At 44.1% G+C, this 20,085-nt stretch overlaps 1 protein-coding gene across 2 annotated transcripts in view; it reads left to right on the top strand.

Annotated features, from left to right (window-relative positions):
- Svopl (SVOP like) overlaps window positions 1-20,085 on the top strand; it is a 65,195-nt gene that overhangs the window by 28,225 nt on the left and 16,885 nt on the right. For both annotated transcript variants that reach the window (XM_006990443.4, XM_076566512.1), the window contains exons 12-14: window positions 2,459-2,570; window positions 5,138-5,219; window positions 6,363-6,452. In XM_006990443.4, the coding sequence (XP_006990505.2) occupies window positions 2,459-2,570; window positions 5,138-5,219; window positions 6,363-6,452 (284 nt within the window). The remainder of the gene's footprint in view (window positions 1-2,458; window positions 2,571-5,137; window positions 5,220-6,362; window positions 6,453-20,085) is intronic.

The raw sequence follows: 20,085 nt of genomic DNA on the forward strand, positions 1-20,085 counted from the left end.
AGATACATTTATTTTTGAGATTATAATATAACTCTCTTCCCTCCCCCGAACTCCCACACTCAAATTCATGGCCTTCTTTTTTATTTTTATTTCTCTAACAGCAAACTTTCCTTCCCCCCAGCCCTTACAACCTTTCTGTCCTCTTCCACAGTGATTTCTGAACCTTAGGGGCAGGAGTGGGTTTGTAGATCTAACTGTTTGGACCTGGCTCCACAACTCCGCCTTTTGATCGCATGTGGTTGTCAGGAGTTGGCTCCATCTCTTGCCGAGAAGTTTCCTTGATGAGGGGTGAAGATTACATTTTTCTGTGGGCAGAAGGATAACTATTTATAGTGTGGTTAGGGATTATGTTGGCTTAGTGAAGAGGTATTTGCAGGTTCTTTTCCAAGATCCATGACTTCACCAGCCTTGGATAGTTGGCTAGGTTTCCCGTGCCAAGCACGGTTTCCCTCTTGTTGAATAGGCCTTCAGTCCAATGAGAGAGATTTTGGTTAGTGCCGAGGTACACACACCCCTACTGCACCATTGGGTTATCATGCCATTCTGGTCATTGTAGCATCGAGGCTGCTTAGGACCACTGGCTGCTCTCCTCCTTTGGAAGCTCACCTGGTGCCTTCTGGTACCATGAGAGCTAGTCCTCAGGAAGGATGCATTCAGGCCAGATCCAGCTCAGGTCCTCTGGGGCCTGTGTCTGAGGTGCATGATGTCTTTAGCAACAGGGACTTACATTTCACCTCTGGGAGGCAACCAAGGGCAACAATATAGTCTATAATGTTTTGTTTGATCCAATTTTTTGTATGATCTGATCTGTTTTGATAGTCTTTTGTTTGATCCTGACCAACAACTCAAAAGAGGGCTTCTCGTGCCTGGTGTTAGGGTTTTGATTAGACAGTCTATGACTCTTGGGTGAGCATCGTCAGCCCAGTTGGAGAAATTTCATTCAAACTATATATGTATATTTATACACCAACTTACATGTATTATAGGTATTTTTAGGTAGATAGGTAATAGTATGTTTTTATGACTTTTTCAGATATTCTTACTGTTATTTTATCTTCTCTTCCATCATTTTGTATTGAATATCCCTTCCCCTCCCTAATTATTTCTTTTTAATGTGTTTTTTAGATATTTCTTTTGTGTTATGAATATTTTGCCTGCCTGTGTCTATGTGCACCATGTGCATGGCTGGTGGCCCTCATAGGTCAGAAGAGGGCGTCTGATCCTCTGCCGCTGGAGTCATGGCTGGTCGTGCACCACCATGTGGGTGGTTGCTGGGAAGAGAATCCAGGCCATCCTCTGCAAGAGCAACAAGTGCTCTTAACTGCGGAGCCATCTCTCTAGCCTGCCTCCCTAATACGTTCCCCCTTCTCGCTTCCCCCCTTAGATCACGTGTGCTTCCCTCTATTGTTTCCCCCCCTCCCCACAATAGTTCCTTTTCACTTTCCTGGGTTTTGTGGTTCCTTTGGGTTATATGCTCACATCTGATGATTTGGAGCTAGGAGCCTCAGATGAGAGAGAACATGCACTGTTTGCTTTTCTGGGTCTGGGTCCTCACTCAATATGATCTTTCTAGTTCCATCTTTTACCTGGATAAACCCTAAAGTGGGATGTCAAGATACATAATAACTAAAATGGCAACATTTTACAATGACTTGTTAGATTTCAACTGGCAGCAGTTTTTTTTTGTTTTGTTTTCCCAACAAAAATGATGACCCATTAGAAAAAAAAAAAGCCAGTGTAACTGGGGATATATTGGAGTTATTAGAGTGTGTGCATAAAATCCCCAGGACGATGTGAACTGGCTCTGTAGTGGTATGGTGTGTGCCTGTCACCCCAGTGCTTGGGAAGTGGATGCAAAAGGATCAGAAATTCAAAGTCATCCTTAGCTGGATTTGAGGCCAGGGATATATGAGACCCTGTCTCAAAAAACTAAGTAAATAAAAAGAGTCAGAGGTCCAGGGCCAAGAGTGGCACAAGGCTACATAGTGAGACTCTTGTCTCAAAAAAAAAAAAAAAAATCAGTGGAGCCTTGAATTCAATGGACAATGGTATATGGTATTTAGTGCTAACAAACTGGTGGTTTATAAAGCAGTAGAGTCAGCAATAAAATAAAGCTAGGTGTGGTGGTGTGGTGGTGCACGCCTTTAATCCCAGCAGGCAGATCTCTGTGAGTTCGAGGCCAGCCTGGTCTACAGAGTGAGTTCTAGGACAGTCAGGAGTATGTAGAGAGACCCTGTACCAAAAACTAAAAAACAGTAAAAAGGCCTTTCTGTATAACCAGTATTGGTCACTCATGGGCCCATAAGGAAGAAGCACATTGAAGAAGTCACAGATTCCATGACAGTGTGCCTGGGTTCAGGACGAGCTGCTTCTTTATGATGCGACAGGTGGGTCCCCTGGTGTCTTCGCCACTTTTGCTCCAAGGTGTCGCCACCTGTGCCTGTTGTTTGCTTCCTAGTGAACCCTTTGAACATCCTGGGCATCAACTTCCTGGGCAGACGCCTGAGCCTGTCCATCACCATGGGATGCACGGCCTTGTTCTTCCTTCTCCTCAATATCTGTACTTCTAGGTACGTACTCGGCGGATGCTTCTACGCAAGCGGTGTGCGCTGGTTATCACACCGGACTTCCTGACTCCCGGGGAAGTCAGCCACAGGGGAGAGGAGAGAATGGGCTGTCTGTCAGACTACAAGGCCTCCCCTGTCCTCTGCCCTGCCTCCTTCAGCTGTCATGGATGTGGGGACAGTACCGGGATACTCACTCTATGCAAAGCTTCTTGGCGAACTGGAAAACAGCCCTAGTTTTCTTTTCTTTTCTCTTTATTTAGATTTATTTATATATCATGTATATAGTGTTCTGCCTGCATGTGTGCCTGCAGGCCAGAAGAGGGCGCCAGATGGTTGTGAGCCACCATATGGTTGCTGGGATTTGAACTCAGGACCTCTGAAAGAGCAGTTGGTGCTCTTAACTGCTGAGTCATCTCTCCAGCCCCCTCCTTTTCTAAAAAAGAGGATTTATTTATTTATTTATTCATTCATTCATTTATTATGTGCATGCCAGCAGGCCAGAAGAGGGCACCAGATCTCATTACAGATGGTTGTGAGCCACCGTGTGGTTGCTGGGAATTGAACTCAGGACCTCAGGAAGAGTAGACAGTGTTCTCTGAGCCATCTCTGCAGCCTCCCCCCCCCTTCTAAAACCAAATTATCTGGAACAACATGAGCTAATGCAGTGACACAGACGTGTATCTGAAGGCTGGAAAAATAGTTCAGTGCTAGAGTACTTGCCTCAGATAACAATATCACCCCAAATTCGCAGTCCTACGGCACTCTGAGCAATAACATGGTTGACTCTGGATCTGTGAGTTCTACACCTACAGGCCAACTGGCTATAGATGGAAATTTAAAAAAAAAGTTTCATCCCAGACAATGAAAACAAACTGCATCTGTATGGAGCATGTGGGCTGGCTAGTTTTCTGTCAACTGGACACAAGCTAGAATCATCTGAAAGGAGGGAACCTCAGTTGAGAACATGCCTCCATAAGATCTTAGTGATTGATGGGTGAGGCCCAGCCCATTGTGGGTGGTCCTGGGTTCTATAAAAAAGCAGGCTGAGCAAGCCAGGGGAGCAAGCCAGTAAGCAGCGCCCCTCCATAGCCTCTGCATCGGCTCCCATCTCCAGGTTCTTCCCGTCTGAGTTCCTGTCCTGATGTCCTTCAGTGATGGACTACTATGTGGAAGTGTGAGCCGAATAAACTGTTTCTTCCCCATGTTACTTTCGGTCATGATATTTCATCACAGCAATAGGAACCCTAAGACAGCCTGTCATTGTTCTCTCTTTTAGATTTGTGAATGTTTCTTTTTTAATTATAATTTTTTAAATTTATTTAACTTTATTTTATGTGCATTGGTGTGAAGGTATCAGATCCCCTGGAAATGGAGTTACAGACAGTTGTGAGCTGCTATATGGGTGTTGGGAATTGAACTCAGGACCTCTGGAAGAGCAGTTAGTGCTCTTAACCTGTGAGCCATCTCTCCAGTTCTTTATTATAATTTTTAATTTTTTGAAATTATAATATAATGAGATCATTTCCCCCTTCACTTTCCTTCCTCAAATCTTTCCCATGTGCCCCCTTGCTCTCTTTTAATTTTGTGGCCTTTTTTTCTTTTATTGTTGTTACACACACACACCACACACACATGTACACACACACACACACACACACACACACACACACACACACACACACACTCACGCTCTTTCCTAAATACATAAATACAGCCTGCTTAGTCCATATGATAGTACCTGTATGTTCATGATCTCAGGGTTGACCATTTGGTATTGGATACTGACTAATGGGGGGGGGGCTCTTCCCAGGGGAAGACTTTTTCTCCTCCTCTCAGGATTCCTGCTGCCCGAGGTTCTTTGTCTAGGACTGAGGTCACGTGAGCTTTCTCCCATGCTAACATGTCCATTGGTGTCATTGTTCAGGCAGCCACGATGACGAGACCTCCTGGATGTAGCGTCCCTGACATTTCCAGGAGACATACTCTCACAGCAAAGTCCCTGCGATCTTTCTGAGCCCTCTTCCATGAGCCTTAGGTGGAGGAAGTGTGCTGTAGGTGTGTCAGCTGGGTCTGGGTACCACATGATCTCTTGTTCTCTGCACAATACCAAATGACTCTTTACACACAACATTTACATGTTACTAGGGATTGTAGGCAATCTAGTGATTTGAAGAGGATATCAGAGGGGCTGGAGAGAAGGCACAGCGGTTAAGAGTGTTTGCTGCCCTCCCAGAGGATCCAGATTGGGCTGCCAGTACCTACAGGCTGTTTCACAACCACCTGAATTCTAGTTCCGGGAGATCGGATGCCTATTCTGACCTCCCAGGAACACACATGGTACACACACATACATGCAGGCAGAGCAATCATACTACATAAAATCCCTTTCCCAAGGCATGTGCTCATCTGGGAGCATCAGGTCTGAGCGCCCCCTTAGGTGACTGGATTGTGAGGAAACGGACTTTAGGATGTCACAGTTAGGTCAGCCGAGAAGAAGCACCTTGCTGAGGCGCTGAGCTTCGTGAGGCCTTCTGTGTCTCCTGCTGCAACTTCCTCTGCTTCCTCTTCAGTGCCGGCCTCATTGGCTTCCTCTTCATGCTGAGGGCCCTGGTGGCGGCAAACTTCAACACCATCTACATCTACACTGCTGAGGTGAGCATTGGGGGATGCATGGCTATACCAGGCCATGCCAGGTGAGCTTCCAGCCTGTGGGTAATGCATCCCTGACTTCTGTTAACCTTTGCCAAGTTTCTTAAACTGTGAAATTCTATGCAAATGACACTGGAGAGCTTGATGTGGATTTTTCCTTTCCCATTTAGTCTATTGAAATTCAGTCTTGGAAAGAGAGGGCCTCCTCCCTTTCAAGGGAGATCGGGTTGTTAGTCTAACTTGTCACTATGACAAAAGCCTGAGATAATTTAGGGATGTGAAGATCCATTTTAGCTCAGTCTCAATTGTCCTGGTCCATGCCTTACCCTTTGGTCTGTAGCAGAGGTACCATGGTTGAAGGGTCTGAGAGAGAAAATCTGGCCACCACAGCAGCAAGGAAGTAAAGAAGAGTAACAGGAAGGGACCCGGGCTAAGATACACCCTCCAAAGCCCATGCCCAGTGACCACCTCCTGTAACCAGGACCCGGGCTAAGGTACACCCTCCAAAGCCCATGCCCAGTGACCACCTCCTGTAATCAGGACCCGGGCTAAGATACACCCTCCAAAGCCTGTGCCCAGTGACCACCTCCTGTAACCAGGACCCGGGCTAAGATACACCCTCCAAAGCCCATGCCCAGTGACCACCTCCTGTAATCAGGACCCGGGCTAAGATACACCCTCCAAAGCCTGTGCCCAGTGACCACCTCCTCTAACAACTCCAGGCTTCTGAAGTTCTGCCTTCCAATAGTCTATGTAAATTTTGAGTCCATTCATGGATTAAACAATTGATCAGGGCAGGTCTCATGCTTCTGCCCTTTACTAATTTAAGCAGCTCCCAATCCAAATATGTTGACATCAAAATTCACCATCACGGCGCTGGCGAGGAGGCTCATGGGGGAGAGGCACTGGCTGCCAAACATGACAATATGAGTTGACTCTCTGAGAGTCACATGGAGGGACAGCAAGTTGTCCTCTGACTGCCACACACGCACCACGACATGCATGTGTATCCACGCACACGAGAAATGAATAAATGTAACTTGTTTAAAGTTGAAAACTGGACACCAAAGACAATGAGCATCTTCTGCCCTGAAATCCATCCTGTATTCCCATAGTCTGTGTTCTCTATGTCTCTCTCCTCTGCAGGTCTACCCTACTCCAATGCGCGCTCTGGGGATGGGAACCAGTGGTTCCCTGTGTCGCATCGGGGCGATGGTCGCGCCATTTATATCCCAGGTACCCAAGAAGGGTGTGCAGGGAGACTGAACCTCAGTGGGGTGGGAAACAGGGACCCCAGTGCCATCAGAGTAAGGATATAACAAAAGTTTCTGCTTTCTTTGGGGGCTTGAGTGAATGTTTAACTGCTTATAGGCTTTAATTCAGAGTTATACCTCTCGGGGGGCTTGTCAGCCAGGATGGGATATTGAGAAACACAAGAGTATCCGGGTGGGGTGGGGTGGGGAGTGGGGCACAGAACAGTAAGGCAGAGCCTAGACATGGGGCGGTGGGGCTGGGCTGAAGTCTGGTGCAGGCTGTGATAAAATTCAAGGGGACCTGGCACCATGGGAGAAGAAACAGAGAACACAGGCCAATGCAGTGGCCCATTTTCTCTTCCTGCTACAGAAATAGGAAATAGGCCTTGGGTCCTGGAGTGCCTCATCAGCTGTGGGGGCCCAGCAGGACACCAGTTCCTGTCTTGTCTTTCTGGGGCCTGAGATCACCACTCCCAACATGCAGGCTCTCTTTGCTCCCTGTGTATGGGGCATTCTCACAAGCCCCAAACACGACTTTGTCACTGGCCTAGGGCTTGCTGGTCTATGTCTGAACCACATTATCAAGACCCAGAGCTTCAGACAATGGCATCTGAGGGTATGGGAGGGGGCATTTTCCGTGGAAGACAGTCCTGTGGGTGAAGTAGATGTTTCCTATGTTTTAACAGAGGGATTTTTGTGGCTACAATGGGTTTTTGTTGTTGTTTGTTTGTTTTTGATGTCGAGACAGGGTTTCTCTGTGTAACAACCCTGGCTGTCCTGGATCTCGCTCTGTAGACCAGGCTGGCCTCAAACTCACAGAGATTCACCTGCTTCTGCCTCCTGAGTGCTGGGATTAAAGGCGTGCGCTACCACTGACTGGCACTACAAAGTAGTTTTTTTTTTTTTTTTAATTCTCCTGAAAGTGTTTCCTGTCTTAAAAATGAGTACTGTTTTTGTCTTGCATTGCTGTTTTTTTAAAATCCCTTTCTACCCATTTCATCTGTCTCAGAGAAGAGCCTACCAGGGAAAGGGGAGTGAAATACCCACCCTGTCCCTTGTAGGCAGACGGAGGCTGGGTTTCTCTCCCCAGCATTGTGGGGATGGAATCTCTGGGTTCTTAGTCCTGGCCAGCATTCTCCCCAGGGACACGGGACCATTTATGTGACAGGCCACATTGCTTCTAAGAGCTTTGGCAATGATCAGAAAAGATCACAATATGGGCTGAGTCCTGAGGCCAAAGAGTTCTGCTCTGCTTGGCATCCTGGCCACAAAGTGGCTCCTAACTCTGGGTAGCTGTAGCTCATCTTTCCTGTGCCTCCCACATTTTAAAATAGAGATGAATAATAGCACATTTGCATAGGTTTGTGCTGAGGATGAGGTACTTAGACACATACAGGACACAGCATTTGAGAGACATTATACAGTAATGATAATAATTGAGGCCAAATCCTACTCCTCATATAAGTATTTCTCATTAGGAAAATCCTTTTGTGACCACAGATGAATCTTTTACTGTTAAAGCAAATAATGGCTGCAAATGTTTAATAGTCTAGACAAGATGAGATTTGAGGTATGAAAGCCAAGGAGACGGTATTGTTACTGCTGAGGACACCATCTTTAATGACCACACTGGGGTGTCAGCTTTCCAAGACAGATCACTTGCCGGAGAAGTGTGAAGGCTGCTGCTTCTCTTGGGGTTCCCTTCCTGTGTGCTGAAAGATCACCCTTGTTTCAATCGATAGCTGCATCCTTCGCTGTCTTGGGAGTGATACTCCTGGTGAGGAAATAGTTTAATTCACTTCACGTTATCGAGCACCAACAACATGCATGCTGCTGCGTTTGGAACTAGCTTTAACTACCTTGTGTTCATTATTCTTTTGCCTTTAAGGAACTGCGGTAGAGGAGGGGATGAGGGGGAAGAGGGAACATGGAAATAAGAGAAACAAAAGCACTTTAAATCCAGTCCAGTGCCATCACCACTATTCGATGCGTGTACCTTGCTTCCTTAACCAGTTTGGGTCAGGAGAATTCAAGTCCGGGAAGCTTCATGTCCACTCCTAAGGTATTGCCTAGGTTTCTCATGGAGTGAGCTGTTTCAAGGCTTTCCATGGTGATAGCTGTCAATCTTAAGTGCTTATCAAGATTACTAGGGTAGCATTATAATGTAAACATTCCTGGGCTCTACCCAGAGATGCAGATGGTAGAGATGGAGACCCACTACTTGAGCCTTCCTGGGAGAGGCTGTGCCGTCCACTGGGAGGGTGGTGATTAGGAGCTGTTTTTCCTTTCACTCAGTTCTTTACCTTCATATTTCCTAAAACAGGCTAGTAAATAAGTTAAAGTGAAAACTTTACAGGCCTGGAGAGATAGCTTAGTGCTTAGAATGCTTGCTGCTCTTCCATAGGACTGGAGTTTAGTTCCAACACCCAACACCCATGTCAGGTGGCTGACAACCGTCTGGAACTGCAGTTCTCTGATATCTGTTGCCCTCTTCTGGGCTCCTCAGGTACTGCACACACATAGTGCCCCTTGCCCCACAGGTGTGTGTGTGTGTGTGTGTGTGTGCACAAACACACATAAAGGTATTTTTTTTTTTTTTTTTTTTTGGTTTTTCGAGACAGGGTTTCTCTGTGTAGCTTTGCACCTTTCCTGGAGCTCACTTGGTAGCCCAGGCTGGCCTCGAACTCACAGAGATCCGCCTGGCTCTGCCTCCCGAGTGCTGGGATTAAAGGCGTGCGCCACCACCGCCCGGCCACATAAAGGTATTTTAAAAGTAAAAACCATATACATTAGTCAGTAATATGTTTACATAATATTTAGACTAAATGCATAAAGTTTAATTCAAATGTATCTTTCTTTTCAAGACAAGGTTTCTCTGTATAATAGCTCTGGCTGTCCTGGAATTCATTCTGTAGATCAGGCTGGCCTTGAACTCAGAGATTCACCTGCTTCTGCCTCCCAAGTGCTGGGATTAGAGGCCATCACCACTGCCCACTCCCCCCCCCCCTTTTTAATGCATCATTTAAAGCAAATGTTTTGAAGTAATCTAGTTGTTAAGAAATTAATTCAACTAGAATAAGATCCAGGTGTATGTAGTTCAAGCAAACAAAAAAGGAGACCTTTGCTATAGAATTATTAAAGGCTTACCACAATGCAGAAGAGATCAGTACAAGGCTTCTATGGAGCTAGACCAGGGACTACGCTCCTTTATTCTGGGAAGCATTAGGAGTCCGGTGTCCTAGTTCATGCTCTTATAACACTGCACCATAGGCTGAGGAGTTAGGGGTGTAGCTCAGTTGGAAAAGAGTCTGCCTAGCATGCAAGAACCCCTGTGTTCCAGCCCCTGCAACCCCAGCGCCTTGGAAGGTGGAGGCAGGAGAATCAGAAGTTCAAGGTCATCCTCATCTACCTAGTAAGTTTAGAGCCAATGTGAGCTACATGAGACCCTGTTTCAAAAACAAAAAGAAAAAAAAGTCATAGATGGAGTAGCTTGTAAGTAACAGAAATTTCAAACAGCTCTATGTATTGGAAGTTCAAGATCAGGTACCTGTATGGTTGGGTTCTGGCGAGGTTCCTCTGCCTAGCTGCCCTTTCTCATTGTGTCTTCTTTTGTGAAAGAGCCCTGTGTGGCCTGTTTCCTAAAGGTGCAAATCCCAATGAAAGGCCTCCACTCTTACAACCTATTACTTCCCAAAGGACCCACTTCCAAATAGAGCAGACTCACAGCTGGGATTAGGATTTCAACATAGGAATTTTGGAGGGGCATAGAGACCTACATTGACCTGGGGTCAATGACACTAGAGTGCCTTGGTGCAGCAATGTACAACATATTGATACCGGCTATGGATGGGCGGTTAAGTCCCTCTAGTGAATGAATGACCTTCACCGGAGTTGGTGGTGCGGACCAAGGCGGACCAAGTAGAAAGCTACTCGAAAGCAATGAAGACTGCCCCCTTGTGGATGAACCTAAACATAGCATCTCATCAAGTGAGAGTATCAGGCAAGCAAAGGAAGGCATGTGTGCATGTCTCCCTCCCTCCGTTCCTCCCTCTCCCCCCCACCCTCTCTCTCTCTCACACACACACACACAGCGCTTCACAAAGAGATGTCCATGGGAAAGTTCACTCATAACCCCACAAAACACAAACATTTTGTCGTCGCTCCATCCTGCTGTCACAAGCGGCAGAGTAGTGACTCCCAGCCACACTAACTCCATCCCCCCCCTCAAAAAGAAAAAAAAGTCATAGACGGAGTAGCTTGTAAGTAACAGAAATTTCTAACAGCTCTATGTATTGGAAGTTCAAGATCAGGTACCTGTCTGGTTGGGTTCTGGTGAGGTTCCTCTCAAGAAGCCTTCTGAAATGTCTGTTCTTTCTTGAGCAGCTAGGACTCAGACTCAGAATGGGGCAGGACAGACAGACGGAGCCTTTGTTAGGAGGCAGGACATCTCTTCATTTAGCTTTTGTCCCCCCATTATAGGGATTTTTTTTTTTTGTAGAGGTATTATGTAGCTCACCGGTTAGAACTCTTAAAAGAACTCTAATAGCTACAGTCTTTATGAAATGAAATTGTTATTCTATTATCAAGTTAGTATATGTGGAATTATGTTATCCCAATTAAACGTTCAGCTAACTTTTTTTTTTTTAGTTTTACTTTTTAGATTAAAATACTGACATTGTATGGTTTTCTTGTTGTTTTGGGTTTTCTTTGTTTTCTGGCAGAGTCTTCCTAGGTATCCCTAGTTGGCCTGGAACTCATTATTTACATAAGAGATTGTATCACTTTGGAGATATTTTCTTTCTCTTTCTTTTTTTTTATAGTTGATCATTCTTAATTGACAATTTCCCTTTTGTGAATTTTCTTTCTTTCTTTTTTATTTAATGCCAAATACCGTTTATTGAAGGAGGGAAGAGGTCTTAAATACAGGCTTACAGCACAATGGGAGAACCCCGGAGGGTAGAAGTTCACTACCCATGTTTTACAATCTTGCATCTAAGCTGCTAACACCCGTTATGCAGAATATACAGACAAGGAACTTCCCTTAAGCATTCTAGAGGGTGGAACTCGGGAGGGAATTAGATATTTTCTAGCTTTAAAAAACAACAACATATCCTTTAAAAATATTGTTTTTTAATTTTGAGAATTATACATGAGTGCTGTATTTACATCATTTCCCTCTTTCTTTTGTTCCAACTTCTCCCATCCATGTCCACCCCTCATTCCCTCTCACATCTGTGAGCTCTCTCTTTTTTTTAGGGTTTTTTTTTTTTTTTTGAGACAGTGTTTCTCTGTATAGCTCTGGCTAGCCTGGAACTTGCGCTGTAGACCAGAACTCTGTGGCCTTGAACTCAGAAATTCCCTTGCCTCTGCCTCTCGAGTGCTGGGATTAACGGTGTGTACCAGCATTGCCTGGACAATTTGTGATCTCTTAATTGTTGTGTATACACACACACACACACACACACACACACACACACACACACACACTCACAAATACAGCTCACTGAGTCCATCTAATGTTGTCCATCTGTGCCTGTGTTTGGGGCTGACTGCTTAGGATTGGATGACCTCTCAGCAGGCTGATACCTAGGGAAGACTGTTTCTCCCCCGCATCGGCTCTTAATTGCCCGTGGCTTTTCATCTAGGGTGGGGCCTTGTGAGCTGTCCCCCATCTACACTGGCATGTCTGTATTGTCGTTTCATGGGCACAGCGCCCCGTCATAAGGAGACACTATCTTACAGCAGACATGGGGTCCCCTGGAGCTCAGTGTTCTGCTTCTTCTTCCCCACTGTTCCCTGAGGCATAGGTGTGGGGTTTGTATCAATGGCAGCCGGGCACCCCATCGTCAGCTACTCTTTGCCTTTTCATCAATTATGAATTTCTGTGGTGGTTTCCTTCTGATGCAAAATGAAGCTTCTTTGATAAGGGGCGAGAACTACACTTATTTGTGGCTATAAGGGTAAATATTTAGAAAGCAGAAAACATTGGTTTAGGAAAATGATAGTAGAAGGTTCTCTAGGGAGATCCACAGCTCCAGGTAGTCGACTAGGTTTATAGTATAAACCGTAAGCTATTAGAGTTTATAGCTTAAGTTCTCTCGTACTGAACAAGCCTTGGGCCCTATTAGACAGCCGGTGGGTATCCCTAAGACAGAGATGCCGCCATTGCGTCACTGGAGATAGCTTGCCATGCTGGTGATTGCTGTGGTTTCTATGTTTTATCACTGGAGGACTATTGATTGCTTTTCTCGCTTGGCAGCTTGCATAGCACCATTAGATCCTGAGGGCTAATCCTCTAGGAGGGGGCTTCCAGGTCAGTTCTGCCTCAGTTCCTCCAAGTCCCGTGTCCAAAGTGTGTGGTGTCTTCAGCAATAGGTGTTACCTTCAAGTTTGGGGAGGTAACCAAGGACAACAGCAATAACCTATATACTGTTTGAGAAGTCTCTTTGATTTCCCTGGCCAACAACTCAAAAGGTTTGCTGTACTTGGTATCGGGGCTTTTGTTAGACAGTCTATGGCTCTCGAGGTGAGGTATCACCCCAAGTGTCATAGCACCCCCCTCTCTATATCTATCTGTGTGTGTGTGTGTGTGTGTGTGTGTGTGTGTATTTTTAAGAAAACATAAACCAATATATTTCCCTATGACTTTTCAAACATTTTAGTGTGATTTATCCCTCCTCCCTCCCTTCCTGTCTACACTGGCCTCCTGGTCCCTGCCCAGCTAAATCCCTACACCGCCATTTCCCCTTCATAGCGCCCATGTTCTATTAACCCCTTTCAAGAGCTCCCTCTCTCCCATCCCCCATGGTCCCTTTCCTGGTTTCTGTGGTGACTCCTGGTTAGATACTCAGATCTAAAAACTCGCAGTGTTTGTTTTTCTGGGTCTGAGTTACTATAGTATCTTGAGACAGGGTCTCTCTCTGTAGCCCTGGTTGGGGATTTAGCTCGGTGGTAGAGCACTTGTCCAGCAAGTGCAAGGCCCTGGGTTCGGTTCTCAGCTCAAATAAAAAGACAAAATTAAGAATAAGTAATTTTTGAAAGAAATAACCCAATTTAAAAATAGGCTACAGATATGAATGATCAAATATTCTGCAACATGAGAGTGTGTCCATGATCTCTTTCTCAGCTTTCTTCTTGTTGATATATAGAAAGGCTATTGATTTTGTGTCCTGCAACTATGCTAGAATTATTGATCATTAATAGTTTTCTGGTGGAATTACTGGGATCTGTTATGTGTAATATCAAATCATCTGCAAAAAGGTACAATTTGACTTTTCCTGCTTGTATCTCTTTAATTTCCTTCTCCTTACTGTTCCAGCTAGTGCTTCAAGCACGTATCAAAAAGGCAAAGGACAGCGGACAGCCTCATCTCATTCCTGATCTGAATGGAATTGCTTTGAGTTTTTCTCCATTTAAAAGGATGATGTTGGCTGTGGGTTGTCGTACGCAGACCTGATCATGTTGAGTATGTTCCCTCCAGTCCCACTCTCTCTAGGACTGTTATCATGAACGCAGGTTAGAGTTGGTCAAATACCTTTTCTGCACCTATTGGGATGATCATATGACTTCTGCCTGTAAGTCCAATTATATGATTTATTACACTTACTGACTTAGGTCAAGCCATCCTGCATCTCAGCAGCAAAGCCACCTTATCATGGTGCTTGATCTTGTTGATATATGCCTGTGTTTGGTTTGCAAGTATCTGACTGAGGATTTTCATATGGGTGTTCATTGAGGATCATTGGCCTGTAGTTTTCCTTTTTGTGTGTGTCTCTACCTGCTTTTGGTAATAGAGTAATACTGGATTTACAGAGTTTAGGAATGAGCCTTCCATCCCTTCCCCCTTCCCCTCTCTCTTGAATAGTTTAAGAAAAACAGGCTGTAGATCTTTGAAAGTCTGGTAGAATTCTGCTGTAAATTCATGTGGCCCTGGATTTTTTTTTTAAACTGGAAGGCTTTTTATTACTGTTCCAATTTCATTTATTATGGGTTTATTTTTGTTGGTCTCTTGTTTAACTTTGGGAGTTTAGATGAACTTACAAATTTATCATTTCTTTTAGATTTTATAACTTAACGGACTATAGGTTTTAAAGTATTCCCTTGTAACATTCTGATTTTATGTGTGCCTGTTGTAATGTTTCCCTGTTCATTACTGATAATGCTAATTTGGGTCATGTCTGTCTTTTGGTGAGTTGGCCAAGGGTCTGTCAATCTTGTGTTTTCAAGGAACCAGCTTTTAGGTTTGCTGATTCTTTGTATTGTTTTCTTCATTTCTAGTTCTGCTCTGGTTTTTATTACTCATTGCTGTCTACTGGATCTGTTGCTTTTCCAAATGCTTGGGTTGCATCATTTAGTTATTTGTGCCCTTGTTTTTTTTAATGTAGGTGCTTAGAACTAGGTGTTTCCCTTGGGGCTGCTTTTCATATATCCCAGAGGGCTTATTGTATTGTGTTTATATTTTTATTTAACTCCTGGAAATTTTAAATTTCAGTCTTAATTTCCTTTCTGGCCCATCCATCGTTCAGTAATGTGCTATTTAATCTTCATGAGTTTATATAATTACTGTGGATTTGTTTTCTGCTGATTTTAAGCTTTATTGCATTGTGGTCAGATAGGATGCATAGAATTATTTCAATTCTTCTGAAATTAAGATTTTTTTTGTGTGTGTGTGTGTTCCCAGAATGTGTTCTATTTTAGAGTCGTTTTCATGGGCTGCTGAATAGAGTGTATATTCTTTGGTATTTAGGTAGAATATTCTGCACATATGTTAGGTTCATTTGATGTATTTAATTTTGATGTATATTCATCTTTTGTATTGAAAAAATGATTTCTAGAAATCACCCACTATTATTGAGTTGAAATTTATCTGTGTCTTTAAGTCCAATATATTCTTGGCCAATTGTTCCCTTGATTAGAAGGATGTGTCCTTCTTTATCTCTGTGACTAATTTTGATTGGCGTCTGTTCTGTTGAATAGCAGACCATCTGCTGGCATCTGCTCGTCTCCTGGTCCCCTCTGCTTGGGATACTTTCTTTCATCCCTCCACTTTAAGGTTGTGACTGTCAGTGAAGGTAAGATGATGAGTTTCTTGTAGATATCAGGAAGATGGAATTTTTTTAATTTTTAATTTCATTTTTTCCAGATAGGGTTTCTCTGTGTAACTGCCCTGGAACTTGTTTTGTAGACCAGGCTGGCCTTGAACTCACAGAGATCTGCCTGCCTCTGCCTCCCAAATGCTGGGATCAAAGGCAAGTGTCACCACTGCCCTGCTGAAGATGGATTTCTTTTTTTTTTTAATTTCTTCTTTCTTTTCTTTTTTTTCTTTTTTTTATTTTAGATTTCTTTCTTTATTATGTATACAGTGTTCTGCCTACATGTGTCCTTATAGGCCAGAGGAGGGTACCAGATGTCATTACAGATGGTTATGAGCCACTATGTGGTTGCTGGGAATTGAACTCAGGATCTCTGGAGGAGCAGTCAGTGCTCTTAACCACTGAGCAATCTCTCCAGCCTGAAGATGGATTTTTCAATCCACTCAAATACTTTGTGTCTTTTGCAGCTCTTAATATTTTTTCTTTGTTCTGTGTGTTTAGTGTTTTGATTATTATGTGGCGAGGGGACTTTTTTTTTGGATCCAGCCTATTCGGTGTTCTGTAAGCTTCTTGTATCTTCATAGGTATTTCTTTCTTTAGGTTAGGAAAGTTTTCTTCTATGATTTTGTTGAATATATTTTCTGTGCCTTTAAGTTGGTATTCTTCTCCTTCTTCTATTCCTATTATTCTTAGGTTTGGTCTTTTCATGGTGTCCCAAATTTCCTGGACGTTTTGTGTTAGGACTTTTTTGTCTTTAGTGTTTTCTTTGACTGACGAATCTATTTTCTCTATCGTGTCTTCAGTGTCAGAAATTCTCTGTTCCATCTCTTGCAATCGGTTGGTTATGCTTGTTTCTGTAGTTCCTGTTCGTTTTGTCAGGATTTCTATTTCCAGCATTCCCTCAGCATGTGTTTTCTTTATTGTCTCAAATTCATTTTTCAGATCTTGGAATGTTTCTTTCATCTGTTTAATTGCTTTTTCTTGGCTTGATTTGATTTCTTCCCATTTTTTGTTCACTTTTTCTTCCATTTCTTTAAGGGAGTTTTTTATTTCCTCTTTAAGGGAAGTTTTTATTTCCTCTTTAAGAGAGTTTTTCATTTCCTCTTTAAGGAAAGTTTTTATTTCCTCTTTAAGGTAGTTTTTCATTTCCTCTTTAAGGAAAGTTTTTATTTCCTCATTGAGGGAATGTTTTATTTCTTCTTTAAGGGCCTCTATCATCTTCTTAATGTCATTTTTAGGGTTGATCTCTTCTGTTTCTTCTGTCATGGTATGTTTAGGTCTTGCAGGTGTAGAATCACTAGGTTCTGATGTTGCCATATAGGTCTTTATGTTGTTGCCTGTATTTTTGCACTGGCGTCTACTCATCTTTTCCTCTGTGCGGTGCAGGTGGTGTCTGTGTCTGAGAGTGCCTCTCTTGTTCTAATTTTTAGTCTTGGTTTAGTAGGGGTTCTTGGTTAAATTGGTGCTATTGGGCTGTTTCTTCAGGGACAGCTGATTTCAGTCGGTGAATTATATACTTATGATTCTGGTGATCTGGTTTAGTGGCTGGGTAGCGCCTTCTTCTGTGTTCCCAGGTCACGTTTTGTTCATTTGTCAACTCCTCAGCTGATCTTGTTTCTTCAGACTTCAAACTGTAGGCATCTGAATCCTCTCCCAGATGGGTTTCAGCTGAGCAGGGTAGTCTCACCAACACCTTCAAGTTGTTGGGTTTCACAGGATCAGCAGTTGGGCCCTGGGTTGTCCCCAGATGGAGTGCCCAGACTCGCCCTGGTTCTGACCCACGGAGATAGCCTCTTCCCCAGGTGTTGGGGCTAGGGGCTTCCCCGTTCCAAGCTGTGTCCGCCCCTCTCCGTCCCCGGGCCTGTCCACCCCTGTGGCCTGCTGCCACAGGCCCACTTGTGTCCGCTTGTCTCCTCTGCCAGGCCTGTATGGCCCTGTCAGCTGCCGCTGAGTCTGTCTGCCTCTGCGGGCGGCCAACGGGCCTGTATGTCTCTGCCGGCTGCCACTGCGGGCCTACCTACCTCCGTCTGTCACTGCTGCCGGGCCCATCCACCTCTGCGAACTGCCACTGGGCCTGTATGTCTCTGCCGGTTGCCACCGCGGGCCTGTATGTCCCTGTCGGCCGCTGCCACGGGGCCCTTCCACCTCCGCGAGTCACCGACCTGCGTCTGCGTCCGCCTGTCTCTGCCGTGTGGCCCGTCTACTTCTGTGGACCGCCGCCGGGCCTGAATGTCTCTGTCGGCCGCCTCCGCTGGGCCCGTCCACCTCAGTCTGCTTATCTCCGCCGCAGGGCCTGTCCACCTCTGTGGACCGCCGCTGGGCCTGAATGTCTCCGCCAGCTGCCGCCGGGACTGAATGTCCCTGTCGGCCGCTGCCGCCGGACTCGTCTACCTCTGCGGGCCGCTGCCACAGGCCTACCTGCGTCTGCTTGTCTCCCACTTTGTGTCTTTTGATTGGTAAGTTGAGGACATTAATATTTAAAGATTATTGAAAAGTGTGTGTCGATTGCTGTCATTTTATTGTATTTTTTCCTGTTGGTGCTCTTGGTCCTATTTTGTCTCAATAATTAAAGCCGCCTTTGTTTTCTTTTAATAGTCTCTTGATTATGCTTATTCTTCTTTTCAGTCTGAAGTATTGTGTCAATATTCTGTGTAGGGCTAGTTAGGTAGACATAATTCTTTTTTTTTTAAATTTTATTTATTTTGTTTTACAATACCATTCAGTTCTACATATCAGCCACGGGGTTCCCCTATTCTCCCCCCTCCCACCCCCTCCCCTTATCCCCAGCCCACCCCCCCATTCCCACCTCCTCCAGGGTAAATCCTCCCCCGAGGACTGCGATCAACCTGGTAGACTCAGTCCAGGCAGGTCTAGTCCCTTCCTTCCAGCCTGAGCCAAGTGTCCCTGCATAAGCTCCAGGTTTTAAACAGCCAACTCATGCAATGAGCACAGGACTTGGTCACACTGCCTAGTTGCCTCCCAAACTGATCAAGCCAATCAACTGTCACACCTATTCAGAGGGCCTGATCCAGCTGGGGGCCCCTCAGCCTTTGGTTCATAGTTCATGTGTTTCCATTCATTTGGCTATTTTTTTTTCAATAATTGAGTAAAACCAAAATTTATTATAAGCCACAGTCATCCTAGGGACCTCCATGCTATATATATATAGCCTTCATGGTTCTATGGGTTGTGGTCTGATTGTTCTTTATTTTATATCTAGAATCCACTTATGAGTGAGTACATACCATGACTGTCTTTCTGGGTTTGGGTTACCTCACTCAGGATGATTTTTTCTAGTTCCATCCATTTACCTGCAAATTTCATGCTGTCATTGTTTTTCTCTGCTGAGTAGTACTCCATTGTGTATATGTACCACATTTTTTTTTTTTCATCCATTCTTCCATTGACAGGCATCTAGGTTGTTTCCAGGTTCTGGCTATTACAAATAGTGCTGCTATGAACATAGCTGAGCATGTATCTTTATGGTATGAATCAGCATTCCTTGGGTATATGCCCAAGAGTGGGATGGCTGGGTCTTGAGGTAGTTCGATTCCTAATTTTCTGAGAAACCGCCATACTGATTTCCACAGTGGTTGTACAAGTTTACATTGCCACCAACAGTGGAGGTAGACATAATTCTTTTAGCTTGTTTGTATCATGGAAAGTTTTTCTTTCTTCAGCTATAGTAGATGGTTTTGATAGGTATAGTAATCTAGGTTGGCATGCATGGTCTTTTAGAAATTAAAGTACATAAATCCAGGCTCCTCTGGCTTTCAAATTTTCCACTGAGGAATCAGCTACTGTTCTTATGGGGTTGTCTTTATATGTCATTTGGGATTTTTCTCTTATGGCTTTCAACACCCTATTTGTTCTGTATATCTACTGTTTTAATTATAATACACCATGGGGAGTTTTTCTGGTCTGGTTTGATGTTCAGTGTGCTTTTTGTATCTCTTATGCATGTGCCATTCCTTGAGTTGGGAATTTCTTCTTTGATCTTGTTGGAGATCCCGTCTATGCCATTGACCTACAACTCTTCATCTATGCCTACAACCCAAAGATTTGGATTTTGGATTAATTAATGAATGAATGGTATCCCATAATCCCTGCATGTTTCTTTCATGTGTTTTAAACTTTCCCTTCATATTCTTTTCTTGTGTGGTTCAATTCCTCCAACTTATCTTCACATTCTAGTATTCTATCTTCTACTTGGTCCATTGTTTTTAGGCTTCTCTTAAGTTTTATAGTTTGCTTCCAGAGTTTTTCAGTTCTAGCTTTATTCCAGCTTGAGTTTTCAATAGTTCTTACTGAATTCAGTTTTCAAATCTTGAATTATGAGTTTTATTCCATTTTGCCGTGCGTCTTTTCTTGAGCATTAATCAGGCATTTATTGATGCCTCTTTTAAATTCACCGAGTTATTCATTATTTCTTCTTTAAACTTCTCAAGTTTTTTATGAAGGTGACAATTGTTTTTACATTTTGCATCCTGGGATTCATCTAGATAATTCTCATTGGAGAGTTTG

This window comes from Peromyscus maniculatus, chromosome 3, assembly GCF_049852395.1.
Source record: "Peromyscus maniculatus bairdii isolate BWxNUB_F1_BW_parent chromosome 3, HU_Pman_BW_mat_3.1, whole genome shotgun sequence".
In the NCBI taxonomy this organism is placed as follows: domain Eukaryota; kingdom Metazoa; phylum Chordata; class Mammalia; order Rodentia; family Cricetidae; genus Peromyscus; species Peromyscus maniculatus.